Source organism: Pleurodeles waltl, chromosome 3_1, assembly GCF_031143425.1.
Source record: "Pleurodeles waltl isolate 20211129_DDA chromosome 3_1, aPleWal1.hap1.20221129, whole genome shotgun sequence".
NCBI lineage: Eukaryota > Metazoa > Chordata > Amphibia > Caudata > Salamandridae > Pleurodeles > Pleurodeles waltl.
The window spans coordinates 683,948,068-683,964,194 of NC_090440.1; the positions used below are offsets into that span (position 1 = coordinate 683,948,068).

Sequence of the window (16,127 nt, forward strand, 5' to 3'; positions counted from 1 at the left end):
TAAATAGCGGGCATAGTCTGATACACTTTAAATGTACCTGAACTTCTTAGGGCACTCGTCCTGACTATGTAATCTGAATGTATACATCTAGACTGATTATTCCCAGCAGTGGCGATTTATTGGGAAGAAACCTACAAAAAAAAATAGGAATATGACACAGCATGAAGTGAGCATCTCCTGGTGGTGCTGTTGGATTATGTATGGGAAAGCCATTGTTGGTTAGACACTTTTACAGCATTAGCTTTTATTAGCTAAGCTACTGGTGGTGGACTGTTGATGCAGGGGTCTGATTCACAAGGTTCCAGACCAGATTAAAGAGCTATGGCCAGAAGTAAGTCTTTTTGTGGTCACAAAGGGTCCGATAAGCAGAATCAGGCCCTTTGCAAGAAGAAAACAACCTCGTCATGTGTACAAAACTAAATGCGATTAAACACCATTATACGTTTACGGACAGATACCGATTTGGTAAATGGAAGGGGAGTGTTTAGGGCATCCCTTCCAGATACCGGATTGGTATGTGTCAATATTTTGCGATTGAATTCCGGTCACACAACCTTAACCTTTTACCTCTTCATCAAAATAGGAGGGAGGCCATTCACAAACAGAAAGGGGTGCCACAACGACCCCTTCCCCTCTGTGAATGTTGATAAAAACATTCATGCATTTTTTTTTCTCAAGCTCTTTTCTTGTGTTTTGTCTCCAGTATAGGATGACTGTCTTATTCTTTTGATTTACAGCTCATTGTCAAGCTCAGGAAAGAACCACCTATTAAAAAAGTGTGTGATTACATAAAATTGCAAATCCCTGTCATGTGCTTCTCCTACCAGGGTACATGGAGATTGGGGCCTGGGGTGCAGATTTGTATTTACAAAACCAATGCAAATAGTGATTTGTGTTGCTTGGTAATCAAAAGTAATCCAAAGCAGCACATGTTGCGTTACTTTACATCAAGGGGATGTTCCATGGGTGATGCATGGGTGTTCTTGTGCATCCACTTCTGGATTTGTGCAAATCCTTATTTACAAAGTATTGTAGATATGGATTTGTGCCAAAATCCTGCGCCTCCCCAAGGTGACATGATGAGGAGAAATGTTTTTATTTCCTGTTGTTTTAGCTCTTTTCATTTGTGTTGTATTTTGCAGCACACATATGAAGATGAACTTTCCTTAAAGCATAGTTTTGGGGCAGAAAGGGACCCTTTCCGGTATAAAAACTATGCTGACCGCAACACAGACACCCTTGCAGTATGGCACAAGGGTGCCTGTGTTGGCGCATGTCTGCTGAAAGTGCGTCAGCATAGTAGTAGACACGGTGCATTACTGCTCTCTCCAGTTAATCAAACGTAGAAACTTTCCTTGCTGCACTGCGTTGCGTTAACTCTTTGTAAATCTGGACCTGGGTTTCTACACATAATAGAATGAGTCAAATGGTATGTGCTTTAGTACGCTGGGAGCATATTTTTCCACTGTGCATCTGAACAAAAAAAGAAATACTAGAAATTAAAAATGTAACGTGAACCTTTATTTTAGCATAAAAAACTGTGAAATTACTTTAAAATACAAATTGTCTGCTGCATTAACATTCTCAATGAATGGAAGTTCTGTGCTATGTTTGTAAGGAGCAACTGATTCCGCAGGCTGGGCGAAAATACTTCACTGTATCACAGGTAGCCTCAGCCTGCATAGCGCAACTGATACTCAAGCACCTTCTGTCATCGGTTGCAACACTTACAGGAGGATAAGGGGAAAAGGTGCCTTAAAATGTTTTATCTTATAAATATGTTGGGGCACGAGAGGACACCAGAAGGGTCCATCCACTACAATCCCCAAACCTGCTAATGACAAAACGTAAACAAAACACATTTCAGGTAGAATTTGGTATCCAGCCAACGCTCACTATCAAAAAGCATTAATTGCAAAACATTATTTAAAGGGAAAGAACAAGACAGTTTTTAAAAATGGCAATTAATGGTCTGTCCAGTCTAAATAATCCAGGACATGACCTTGGAATATGCAGAATGTATGTACACAGCATTCTCTTTGACTCCTCATCCACCTGACCACCAAGAATCTGGACAGTTAACATTTGGTTCCAAATATAAGTCTTGAAATGAGGTTGTCAAACTTCCCCAGTGATAAATCCTATTGAGTCTTTTAAGGCACCATCATCATCCTCAACACTGATTTTAGTACCAGCACGTGTACCAGCTCATGTCTTCTCAGCAGGGTGTACTTGTGAGAAAATATCATACTGAGCATTGCTTTTTGTTTCCATATCCTTTTCTTAAATATTTTGCTGGGTTTCTCCATGGTTTTGAATATTGATCCCAAAAAGTCAAAAACTTCTGAAGCAGCCTCAAGTGAGGATATTCTCTAGACATGCATGAATATTCGACTTCCAAGATATGGCTATTCATAATGACAAAGAGCAGACAAGAAGACAACAGTAAAGAGAACTTAGAGTGCTTCTCAAAGGGCCAAAGTCTTTAAAAGACCTATTGAGCCACAAGAGAGTTTGTTGTATGTTAGGTTGAGCCCTATCTTGTTTTCATATCCTTGAACAAATCATGGTTATCCACGGTTTACACATGGTCAGTCATGGAGACCATGATTTGACCTTGCTGTGGACCATGCATTTTACTGCCTGATGTTACCCTAGCTCAAAGTGTCTTACATCTGTCAATACTCTTGTGCTGTATTTTTCTAATGCATTGGAAGCATCAAAAATACAAAACAAGAGTATGGTTTTTAATATAGCACACAGAGAGAAATGAATGTCCCTTTTCCCCTCCGATCTTCTTTTAAATTTAACTTGTTGTAAATACACACGCATGTGTAAACTTCTCATTTCGTCTCTGGGTACTAAATGACTTTTCATAGCTTGTGTGAAAGTTGGATGCATACCTAGTGCCTCAGATACTAACCAATTCAAGTTGTTTCCTCGCTCCTGAGGTTTAATGCGCACTTTCTTTTGCTGTTACCTGTGGACTTCATGGAGTTAAAAAAAAACAAGAACGTTCTTGCCATTCACAAGATCATTTTTGTCTCATTGGGTGGATACACTACACATTCAAATTTCTTGTGTTGTCCTTCAATGATGGGCATACATTGGTGTCACAGAGGAAGTGATAAATAATTACCCGGTGGATGATGTTAGTGCTTTGAATTCCAAAGGTCCACCAGGACAAGTCTGACTCTTAATGAGGCCTTAACATGAAAGGATCACTGTCTGTAGTTTGTGGATGCAGCCATTTGAGCGGTAAAGCTGTGTCTTCAGTAAGGGGCCAGGTGTGTCTAGAGAATCAACCAAACCAGCACAGGAACCAATAAAGGCAAATATATGAGTCCAGAGATCCTGATAAAGAAAAACTTGCAAAAGCTCACCACACCAAATGCAATAGTCTGAAACTTTCTAAGCAGATTCTTTCTTGAAAACAGTTATTTAGCTCAGTCCACACAAGTGGATTGTCTTGTCTTATCAAATAATACCTGGACACTGCCTTTGAGGATGGGTTTTGGTTTGGGTTTGTTACACTTATCTCTGGAATATCTTACAGTACCAATGATTTGCTGAGCATTCCTTTCAGTTCAGTGAATCTAATATCTATGAGAGTCAATTTTACCCTTTTGAAACTCTGTGGGTCTCCACAGATGGACTTGTTAACCAATACCATATCACAAAATTGTTGACACATTCTTTTAACATTCGTCCCTGCAGAAAATCTGATTTACATACTCTTATTTTGTATTCTAATTTTGACGGTTTGAAACTATGTAATTGGTAAACAATATCTGCGTACCTCTGTCCCTTCATATATGTTGACATTGCTGCCTGTACATGCACCCTGTAAGCATATATATTGTGCATATGTATATTCGAAAACTCAAAAGGGATATCTTATTACCTGACTAAGGCTGAACCAATGGGGAAGATACCAGTGGGGTTAGCAGCTTACCCAATGTTTTAAACAACAAGGCCTCCTACATTTGATAAGCTGTTGAAGTTACATTTCATCCTACTTCACCTGCCATCATCCTCCCAAGAAAGTACAGGAACATGAGCTTGTTTTTTGGAAGAAGAAATCTGCTTATGGCAATTGTGTCTCTATAGGGAAATTGTCACAGTCTGATAGTTCATGCACTGAGTGGGTACCTGGCTGACACCTTGCAAGATGTCTCTTTTGCAAGATGTGTCTTTGAGAACGATGGCCCAACACCCTCTGTTTACAAAAGACAGGTCTTATGCACTGTCTACCAGTAAGACAGGGTCTGTTTGCAAAGATGCAGAGAGGAGTGACCTTCAGAATAGCCCACAATCACATGTAAAGAAAAAGCACCACGTTGAAATAGGAAATGTTGTTTGAAGACCACAGCTGACAACACTTTAGTTCTTACTGAGGAGGGCAATATAGGCAAACATACAATGTCATTTCATGGGGAGGGGAAATGACTGCTCCACTGATAATGTACAAAAAAGAATAGTACAACACGGTCCATCCCATTCAGTCCAGTGGGTGTGGTGTGCTGGAGTCACAGGGAGGTCCCTTACAGACAATGTCTTTGGGAGGTCCCTTGCAGACAATGTCCTTGTGTGGCCCTTTTCATCTTCCAGGCCCCTTCATGTTTTTTGGTGAGTAATCTTGCAATGGCATCATGCTAAAACAGTCAGCTGGGTTGCACCGTCCATTCTTGCCAGGCTGCCCCGAAGATCCAGGTGGTCCAGGGACCCCTGGGATACCTTGCTGGCCCATTGGCCCAGGGGGCCCAATCTTGCCATATCCAGGTGGCCCCTGTGGTCCTGAGAAGACAACATTAAAACAAAATTAGGAGAAGTGAAGAGATGGTCCATACAGGATATTTTACACCCAGACGCAACATGTGGGAGAATAACTAACATTATTGATCAACACCACATTCACTAATACTATGTAGTATCTGTAGAAAGACTTAATAGTGTACATAACTGGGAAAAGGATGTGAGTTTATTACCATTTATTAATTGAAAGAGCAGTACACCCTTAGTTGATAAATTTCAGTAAGTCATACGTTCAATCCCATGATTATGATTTACATGTTTTTAGTCGCATGACTCTGTTATCAGAGATGGTGTAGCATTGTCCCTTGCTTCCTTCCCTGGCCTTCTGCTGGCATTCTAAGATAGGACCCCAGGTGGATCGGTATAGCATTGTGTTTTTTTCAAATGTATTTATTATGGATTCCACATTATGACAGTAACCTGTGTATATTACAGCCTGCATTCAGTTTTTGATGCGAAGAACTCAACATTGTACTGCATATCAAACCTGAAAATGAACACTCATCCAATGTCCAGCATATATTGAAATCACTAGCAATAGTGTAACATATCATCCTAGTACACGTTCTACATTTTGACTTTTCTGACTGCACTTTCCAGATATGTTCTTAGAGGACCCCCAATGTCAGCTGGAACACTGTGGGACATTTCCTCTGGGTCATCCATCTAGTCATTCTAGCAGACAATTCTTGACTTCTGGTGTTAATGATGTGAACAAATTCACAGTTAACATAAGGCTTATTTAGAGTTTGGAGGAAAGGGTACTCCGCAACAAATGTGGTAGAGTACCCTGTCCTCCAAACCCTCACTTCAACAGCTCTGTATAGAGTCAGGAGAACTGTCATTTTTCTGTCAGTGGATCCTCTGCTGGCTCTACCAGTGGAAATCTTGACTGAAATCTCCCTGGACAGTGCATGGTGGATTTCTGTACCTCAGACTGTCTGCGCAGTGTAAGGTGAATGTTTTGATGAATAAGTCACTTACCTTCGGTAATGTTCTGTGTGGTGGATACTCCATCTAACTGCAGATTCCTCACCTTATGAATGCTCCTACGTGCCAGACTGTATCCGGAGATTTTTTAAAGAATTGTGCCTACATGCAATCAGTGTAGCTCTGCCCTGGCTTCATCCTGCCTCAGAAGTTAAAATCGGAGCCACGTGTAAGCACCACTCTTGCGTGCTGATGGCAGTTTCTTTCTTAACTCTGTCTGTGCCATCGGACACGGAGCCAAGTAACTGAACAGATGTGACGGTGTGCAGATTTTTAGATGCAGACCTTTATATAGATAGAAAAAGAGACAATACCACACAATAGGGAGGTGAGAGGATGATGAGGAATCAATGGTTAGAGTATCAACCAGAAAGAGAGTTACTGAAGGAAAGTAACTTGTTTTCTAATAGATACTTCTAACCGCAGATTCCTCGCCTTGTGAATAGATGCCAAAGCAGTACCTCCTAAGATGGCGTGTCTGTGAGACAGCTCAAAGTAAAAAGCCCAGCAGGACCGAATGTGGAAAGTGCATCTCCCATCAGATTGGCTATCAAGGCAGTAGTGCTTCATAGTGAACTGAACTATAGTCAGCATGAACTGACACTTGCGTCGTGGCACATCTTATTACAGAAGATTATCCACCCTGAAATGGTCTATTTCAGCACTGTCTTGCCCTTCTTTGCTCCAGAGAAACCCACAAAGTGCTGATCGTCCGTCCAGTGGTCCTGGGTATAATCAATATAAAAGGTCAAGGCCTCTTTGGGGTACAAGCGATGGAGTCCCTCCTCCTCTCTCATGGGATGAGACGGAGCAAAGAATGCCAGAAGAGTGATGATTGACTTATGAAAGGGAGTCAACCTTCGTCAGAAATGCTGTTCTGGTCCTCAACACCAGTTTGTCTGCGATCAAGGTGAAGTATAGGGACAGAATTTGCCATTAACCCACACGATGAGCTAGTTATCCCAATGAGAATGGTTGTTTTCAGAGTCAGGATTTGCAAAGGACAGCTGTGCATCGACTCAAATGGGATACACAAAAGGAATGTGAGTACCAAATTAAGGTCTCATTGTGTCATCATAAAACAGATTTGGTGGTAACCTATGAACTAAAGTGGTTCCCAACTTGTGGTCCCGGGACCCTTTGTGGTCCACAAATCCTCCTCATGGGTGTCCACAACTGCTTGGAAAATTTAATAATGTTAACATATTAATAAAGTATATACAAATGAAGTGGCTATATGTAAAACTTACATTTTTAAAACATACTTTAAATGTGAAGGAATATGAAATTGGGGGCTACAAAGTAAATTAGTATCCTTATATTGATTCGTGGGAACAGTGCAGGTGCATCAAAAAGAAGTAGAATTTGGAAGAACTCTATCCTTAATATTGAAATTACAATTACAATTTTAATTTTTTCACTATATTTGTTAGTAAATTAAGTAAAATGTGTTATCATTTGTGTATTTGTTTGATGGATGCTTGTTTCTGTATTTTTGTGTGTATTATTTTGTGGTTCAAGTCATCCATAATGTTTAAGCTGCGGTCCCCGGCTTCCAGTAATGACTCAGTGGGGGGTCCCCAGATTCCAATAATGATTCAGTGGGGGTCCCCGGGTTCCAGTTATGATAAAGTGGGGGTCCACAGAAGTCAAAAGGTTGAGAACCAATAACTAAACTATTAAGAAAATGCATCACAACAGGTCATTTAAACAAGGATGGTTGGTCCGGCTAACATAAAAAGGCTGAAAGGGCCAACAAATAATCTTTAGGTCATTGCTGGGCTAAAGACAGCACAAAAAGCAAAACATCCTACAACTTTGTGTGCAATGGATCTGTATGGCGGGAACTATGCCAAGGTTCAAATTTATCCCAGGGCCTTGTGAAAACAAATTTTGTAGATGGGGAGTAGATGGGCGCTTACCCACTAGAATGACATCTGCAACTTCAAAAGGGAGGTCAAAACTAGTAAGCTGTAGCTGTTCAAACTCCATGCAAGGGGAAGCAGATTGGGCAGGCCTGGATGCAGGACCCTGTATTGCTGCTGCGATGGAAGATCCTTACAAAGTGGCAGAATGAATGAGAACAGATGCCCAGTATACCACACTCACCTGTCCCAGTACAAAGTCACTAGGATAACATGGCCTTGTTTGTTCCTCATCTTCTTCGGAACTCGAGGGAGGAGAGGTAGTAGCTGGAAGGCTACAAAAATTCTGGGCTCCACTTGAGACAGAATGTGTCTCAGAGAGAAAGCCTCCTCAGGAAGTCCAGAGCACAAAACCTTTGATATTACACATTATCAGTGATGGCAAAGAGATCGAGCTAGGGTTCTCCCCAATGTTAAAAGACACCCTGGGCCACCCCAGGAGATCCACTATGCCTCGCCGGCTGAGTTCAGCTGCCCTGACATTCAAAGATCCCACCAGGTGCTTAACGACCAGGGAAATGCCCTGATATCTTAGCCAGTTCCAGAGGGGCAGAGCCTCCTAGCTTGGGACCCAAGACCGCACCCTGCACTTCTTGGCTTCATATCATATGGCAATTGTGTTGTACATGAAAACCTAAACCAGCTTCATATTGATGGTTGGCAGGAAGACCTTCAGCACTAAGCAAATGGCCCGCAGGTCCAACAGATTGATGCGGAGCAGAGTCTCTGCCGGAGGCCAGAGTCCTCTTATCTCCACCTTTCCCAGGTGGCCTTCCCAACCTACCATCAGCGCATCCATAACCAGTGTCAGCTATGGGAGATGCAGGAAGAGGGGTCCCATGTCAGTACAAATGTGGGACTGTAGGCATTTTGTAGACTCCTCCAAAACTTGTAGGGAATCGGACTGGTTCCCTTGGTGCGGATTCTAATGAAATTTCAAATCCCATTCCAAAGCCTGCATACCCCAGCTGGCATAATCCACAAGCAGGATATAAGAGGCTGATAGGCCAAGAGACACCTCAGGGACATTTTTTACTAAGACTCAGAACGGAGGCTGAAATATTGGGGTCATACCCCGAATGTCCTGGACTTGTTGAAGTGGCGGGAAGGCTTGAAACTGAACCACATACAGAACAGCTCTGATAAATGGGAGCCTCTAGAAAGGAGTATGGTGTGACTTTTGTATACTGAATGAGAACCTAAACATGTTACGAAGACCACTGCCGTCAAGAGGTGGTTAGCGACTGAATGCGGTGAGCCGGCCTTCAACTGCCAGCTGTTAAGGTAGGAGAAGACTGGTATACCTGACCTCTAAAGGTGTGCTGCAACCACCAGCATCACACCCAAGCAGCACTGGTGAAGTGGAAGAGGATCACAGAAATCTGAAAATGCTCTTGGCCCACCTTGAGTCACAGGTAAGGCCTTTAGGACTGCAGGACAAGTATATGATAATAGGAATTCAGGTCCAGCACTACCATGTAGGCTCCTTGATACACAGCAGAGAAAGCCAGGGCCAACATGAGCCTCTTCAATATGTCTTTTTTCAGAAAGCATTGGAGAGGGTAAAGATGTAAAATAGAATATAGTCCACCCTCCTTCTTCAGTATCAGAAAATATTGGGAGTGACATTTCTGATGCCACAGAATGGACAAATGGTCTTCCAAAAGTTGCTCTAATGTGGGAGGGATATGTGACAGGTCTGACAGGAATGGCAGGGCATAGCCTTGTTGAATTATTTGGAGCACCCATTTGTCAGATGTAATGCTACGCCACTAGTCAAGACAATAACATACTCTGCCTCCAATAGGGTGGCTATGTTCCTGTAAGGGTAAGCTAAAGAGAGGATAGGAAGCTGAAGCAGTGTGGTGGGTGGGACAACTGGGAAGTACCTGATATAATTAATTCAAAACATTTGCCATCTACATTCAGAGGCCAGTGGACCTGAAAAAAAGAAAACTTGAGGTAGAACAGTGCCACAAGTCATGTCACAGTTGAGGACATCTCCCCTCAACTCTCTCTGCCCCTCACCTTACACCTCTATACCCTCAGTTCACTTATCAGAGGCTTCATAATCTCTTATCTATATCCTCCATCAGGTAAATACACCTGCTGAGCCCCCAGGGCTGATGTTGTATAGTGTGGTCTGGTCCTATGGCATCAAGAGGGTGTGAAAGGGAATTAAGTAATTGGGGCATGTGAGATCCCTGTACTCCTGCGCAAGGAAAGTGATGGATGGGCCCCATGTGTTTTCAAATCTACACTCCTGCGCCTCTAGTGTGGCTGAGATCTTTTCCATTCTAATAAGTGCCAAAGGCGGTGAAGTCAAGCCCCATATTCTGGGGCAGCCCCTTTGCCCCAGTGGGCAAGGTTGGTCTGTTTGACACTAAGGCCCTCATTACCACTTTGCTGGACTTTTTGACAGACCGCCAAAGCCGCGGGCATCAAAAGACCACCAGTGCTGGTAGTCTTCCGCCCACCATATTACGAGTACTGCCGGATTTCCACCACATTTTGGGTGGAAATCCAGCAGTAGTCGTGCTGGTGAGTGGAGGCGCATGGGCAGTTCCACCAATGGCCCCGTTCTGCCAGAAGGACTCCACCAGCCGTATTACGAGCAGTAATACGGCTTGGTGGTGTCCTAATGGCGGGGCGCTGCCGGCGGTGGAAGCGCCCCTTCCTGTTCCATGCCGGACGAGCTTCTCGCCGGATAAGGTAAGTCGGGTGTCCAACAGGGGAGGGCGGTGGGAGGGTAGGGGGTGCTGTGTATGCATGTGTGTATGAGTGTTTGTCTGCGTGTTTGTATGCATGTCTGTATGCATGTGTGTGTATGTGAGTATGGACGTTGAAGTGAATACGTGTATGTATGTTGAAGTGAATGCATGTATGTGTGTTGCAGTGAATAAGTGTATGGATGCATGTGAGTGAATGCGTGTTTGTCAGTGCTGGTGAATGACTGTATGTGGGGTGCCTGTGGGTGTCTGTGTGCATGTGCATGTATGCAGGGAGGTGGGTGGGGAGTCGAGGGTGCTGTACCTGCTGGGGGGTTGGTTGGAAGAGGGCGCTGTACCTGGAGGGGGCACTGTACCTGGGGCAGATCGGGGGATTGTGCTTGTTAGGGGGTGGGGGAGTTGTCTGCCGGTGACAGGGAAGAAATTCCCTGGCACCTGTAGCCTTTCCGCCAGGGTTTTCGTGTTCACTGCTATCACAGCGGAAAGCTGGCTAAAAATACTGCTGATGGTCTTCTGTGGACCATCGGGTCGGAGATGCTCATCTCAGGCCCGGCGGCTCCAACCTCCCTGGCGGTATGAGTGGGGATGTGACAGGTTGGCAGAGGCGGTATCATATGGCGGTCTTCACAGCCAGCCTGTTGGCAGTGAAACCGCCACCGTGGCTCTTGTGGTCAGGAGACTGCCAGGGCCATAATGAGGGCCTAAGTGTCAGGGTGATCGCCCTCCCTCTAAGTGAGTATGGAGGGAATGTAATATCATTGGTTAGGGCCAGGATGTTATAGGCTGCAAATAGAGGGATTTCAGTATGGAATATTTGCTTGTAGGACTGTCGACAAGTAGTATTTGAGTCTTGAGCAGTGCCACAAGAGGGGGAGGAGTGTGCCCAGTGTGGCGTATCTTCTCCAGCAGTTTGGGACTCTACCTGGAAATAAGGAATGCATTCAGGCTGGGATACAGTACCAATATTAAGTGGGCTTACCCATGGCGCTAGATGTTGTTGTTCATGTGAGTGGAAGATCTCCCCCTACTCTTTATCTTTAAGGGAACGCCCCAGTTCCGCCTCCTGCCTGCTCTGTGCTGGCGTGTGATGCAAAGAGATCACCTACTGTAGGAGTTTGTTTAGGTCAGAGACCAGCTATATCATCGGTTTTGGAGAGAAGCCATTTCTTGAAGGGAATCAATGGGCATGATGCACATTTCCTTTCTGTGGGGTGGGTTATCCTGGAGGACCAGAGAGTAGTGGGGACGTTCCATCTCTGGGAGGCCATAACCCACTCACAATTGCTCAAGGGTCTGAATCCTATTGTGCTAAAAAAAGACCCAGATGCTTTTACAGTTTGCCAGTTGCGATGTTTGGAATTTGGTGTTGTCTCTGGCTGGTGTAAGTTCAGGGTTCTCTATGTTTGGGGCAACTGGGGAAGGCACAGTGATCAACCCCAAGAAGAGCACTATCACGTCCCATGCTGCCATTGCAGCCTGCACAATAGGGGAGCTATATCAGCCCCAAGGTCTGTGTTTCTTGGGAAGCCATGGGACACTAAATAATAATATTTGAGCCAGGGTATTCCCAGTCTCCCTGCCTATGGTGAGGCATATTGATGTTGCTTGGGGGTCCTTGCTTTTTTCCCTTTCCAGACATTGGCATAGGGTTGGTTGTGTGGCCCGGGGAGGCTCTATAGGCAGGGCTTGCATCAAGTATAATATTTTAAGCAGGAGGGTCATACTAAAGGCTGCTATGTGCCCTAGATAAGAGAGACCCACTGTCTGCTACCTCTGAAAGTCTCTACAGGCTGTTTAGAGGGGTTCTGAACAGTTATGTTTGACTGTGTGTTCTGTTGTGTGGCAGAGGTTAATGCCTGGGTATGTGATGGACTGTTGCGGTCAAGTAAAGGGGGGGCGTGAAATTTGCAAGGTGTCCTGCAGGTCTGTATGCATGTTGATCCCCAGTATCTGTGCTTTGTGACTGTTGATTTTGAACTTAGAGACTAGTCCAGAAGCCTTCCGCTCTCTCAAAAGGGTGGAGAGCGCGGACGTAGGCTTAGTGAGCATCAGAAGAATGTCATCCGGGTAAAGGGCAATTTTGTGCTCTGTTTTGCCAAGGGCTACTCCAGCAAGCACTGTGTAGCAGCAGAGGGTCTCTGCAAGGGGCTCCACACAACAAAAATGAGTGGGGTTTGGGGACATCCCTGACGCATCCCCCTCTGTATCTGGATAAGGCCCGATGTTGCTCCGTTGACCCTGACCCTAACCCTAACTTCTGCCCGTGTGCACATGCTCAATACCCATTTCCAAACTCTTGGCCCCAGTCCTGTCCTGTATAGAATGTCTTGGAGGAAGGTCCAATATCCTTATCAAATGGCTCTTGGCATCTATGCATTATAAGACCGTCGGGGTCTTGGTACGCATGGTTTTACTGATAATATGGAGCATGCGTTTGGTATTACCTGAGCACCCTGATTGGGGATAAATCCTGTTTGATCTGGGTCTAGCAGGTCCTGCATGTAGGGGCCCAGCCTCTGTGCTAAGATGCCTGTAAAGATCTTCGCATCTATTTTGATCAAAGAGACTGGGTGGGACGAAGGACAGTCAGTGGGGTCTTTCACTGTGAATTACTGTGATGGCTGCCATGTGCATGGCAGGATTCAGCTTTCCAGTTTGTGCAAATGAGTTGTAAAGCTTGGAATGCTTCTGTAAGCCCATCCGGGCAAGGGGCCTTACCCACAAAGAGGCCAGATATGCTAGCTATAATCTCTGCTACAGTGATGTTGTTGTCCAGACTGTCTTAGTACTTTGTGGTAAGAGGAGGCAGTGTGATTGTGTCAAGGTAAGACTGAATGTTCCTAGTGGGAAGTAAGTCTGGGGGTACAAATCTATCTAGAAGTGTTGTAAGGCCTCTGCCCTCTCTTTCGAGGTATACACACGGTCTGCTGTGTACGTGGGAATATGAGATACATTACCCCTCTGCTGCCATGCTCAGAGCTTGCAAGCCACCATCTAGCTGGCTTGTCACTGCCTATATAATATTTGTGTTTGGTGTGGATCAGTGCCTTAAGCTGGTGGTGTGCTGCGTTGAGTTGTCTCCAGATTTTCCAGTAGCCAGTGTTTTTTATGTTGCTTGTCTGAGTCGCCTACACTGTCTTCCAATTCTCGTCTGTTAGTCCTCCAGTCAGCATTGAGCTTGGCCGCAATGGCAATAAGTTCTCCCCTGAGAACTAATTTTAGGGAGTTCCACAGCATAGCTATCTTGGGGACAGAGCCCTTGTTTTCCGACAGATAAGTTGTGATGCTGTTGGTTATGAAGTTGATAATGTCTGCATGTTTTAATAGGTTGTCCTTTATCCACCAGTGTCTTTATCATGGGGGACCATCGGGGTCACAGACTGTGAGTATGGGCATGGTCCAGTGGTGTCATGACTGCTAGCTCTACCTGAGTTGTCTGTGCTAGGAACTGCAGCGTGCTTAGGTAGTAGTCCAGTCTGGCATAGGTTCAGTGTGAGGGTGAGTAAAACATAATCTTTTATGTGAGGGTGGTGGTGCTGTCATATATCAACCTGTCCCAAATGTTTTGAGCCAGGCCTGCCTCGCCCATGAAAAGGCTCCTGTTTGGCCTAACCTCTGGGCTGATCTATCAATAGTGGGATCCACCAACATGTTGGAATCCCCCTGTATGAAAGCACCATTTTTGACATGGTTAGCCCCCACTTTTTGCCTGATTTCTGATGTGGCTTTGACTATTAGTGCACTGGGTTACTGCTAAGCAGGCCCCCAGTGCCATATCTCTTTCCCCAAATATGCACAGTTGTTATGCACAATTGGCAAACTCTTTAGCTACCACTGTAAGTTCCTAGTAAATTGTACCCCTGGCACCCAGTGCCCTGGGCACCGAGAAAGGTTTCCGAGGGCTGCAGCACTAATTGTGCCACCCTCAGGGCCCCCTCACGTAACACACACAGTGCTGCCATTGCAGACTGCATGTGTAGGTATAGGTTAAATTGAAAACACGACCTGTCACACACTCCTGTGTGCCAGGTCCCCTATCTCTGCATGTGCGAGGTGTAAGTCACACCTAAATCTGTGTGCATCCAGGCACATGTAAGGGCATACATGCATGAGTAAATATGCCCCTGCTGTGTCTCTGTTGATTGTGAGACATAGTAAGTGCACAGGGAAGCAATTTTAAGTGCATGTGCTGAACACTGGTCAATACGAGTTCCCCAGCTACATGATGACTTCTCTGAATCCTGGGATGTTTGGTATCAAACACTTTAGAATAAAAAACCCTCACTGACCCCAGTGATGGATTTATTTATAAATGCACACAGACCGCGCCTTAAAGGTGCCCCCTGAAAACCAATCCGCCTACTGGTGTGTTCACTGACTGTTACAAACCAGTGCATCCACCTGAGACTGAGTTCCGGCCTCCTGAGGCGAGGCCCAATGCTCTCAAGGCCCACAACATAGGCCTGCTCTGGGCGGAAGTGATAACACCTTGTCCAGAGCAGGATGGACATTCCAGGGCAGGGGCCTTCAAAGGCCTTGTTGCCTTTGAAATGCAACCCAGGTCTCTCCAGATGGCAGAGATGACCAACCCACCCTGTCCTGACCCCACTTTTGGAGGCAGCACAGGTGGGAAAATTAGTTCTCTGTGTACTTCTTGCCAGTTCTACCCCTAAGGTGGACGAGCGGAAGAAGGAATTAGGCCACTAGGGTTAGGGTTATACTCACTACCCAGTGGAAGTGGTTATAAGAAGGTGTAGTCACCCACAAGGTGGTCAGCCCATTAGCTACTGCCTGGCACTCCCTTTAACGCCTGTAAACTCAGTGTTTAATTGGCACCCTAGAGCTCAGATCCTGACTACCTACGAAGAAGGAAAAAGAAGAGCCAACACAGCAGAAGAAGAGGAAGAAGAAGCAGCTGATGCGGTACCAGCTCTTCCGGCCTGCCTGCTAAACTCACCGGACTCTGTACTAAAAGACTCGATCTGCAGCTTCAAGAAACCCAAAAAGCCTGCCTGCCTTCTAAAAAGACTCAGACTCCCATTAGCAGCGGACCTGCTCAGCAACAAAGTATCCAACAAGGACTCTGCATCCTGGAAACCCGATCCCTGAAGTGACCTTTGTACCAACAACCTTAACCCAGTGAGAAGCCCACCAACAGTGTCAGGAGGGCTCCCCAGTTGCACTGAGCCCGAGTCCACCTAAGTGTCACCCCTCCTGGACTCATCCAAGTTGCCTGCAGCCCCTGCATGCAGGCCCCCTCTCCCCCAACCTGATGGTGAAAGAAAATCTGACACTTACAGCAACCACTGCATTGTGACCCCTGATCCCAGCTGAGGAGGGTCATCGGTGCCAACAACGTCCCCTTGCTCCTGAGAGCTCGAGTCCACCCTGTGTCCACCCCTGCCGGATTCCCCCACGACACCTTCAGCCTCAACTTACAGGACCCCCTGACAGCGAGTGCTCCTGGATGAGAAATCCGATACTAAAAGACACTTTTGCATCTGTCGCCCCTGGGCACAGGAGAAGAAGACCAAAGGTGCACCTATGTCCCGAGCACCCCAAATCAACTACCTACCTGTTTGTTGTCCCTGACTGACTTTCCAGTCAGAGTCTGCAGCCTTTTTGTGACGGGGTCAGTCTTCCAGATGAAACCAGACGCCTTACTGCA

General features: G+C 45.5%; 1 protein-coding gene across 4 annotated transcripts in view; it reads right to left on the bottom strand.

Moving 5' to 3' along the window:
- Positions 1–1,499: 1,499 nt before the first annotated feature.
- COL16A1 (collagen type XVI alpha 1 chain) overlaps positions 1,500–16,127 on the bottom strand; it is a 717,464-nt gene continuing 702,836 nt past the window's right edge. For all 4 annotated transcript variants that reach the window (XM_069223294.1, XM_069223295.1, XM_069223297.1 and 1 more), the window contains one exon: positions 1,500–4,797. In XM_069223294.1, the coding sequence (XP_069079395.1) occupies positions 4,601–4,797 (197 nt within the window). In that variant the 3' untranslated portion in view covers positions 1,500–4,600. The remainder of the gene's footprint in view (positions 4,798–16,127) is intronic.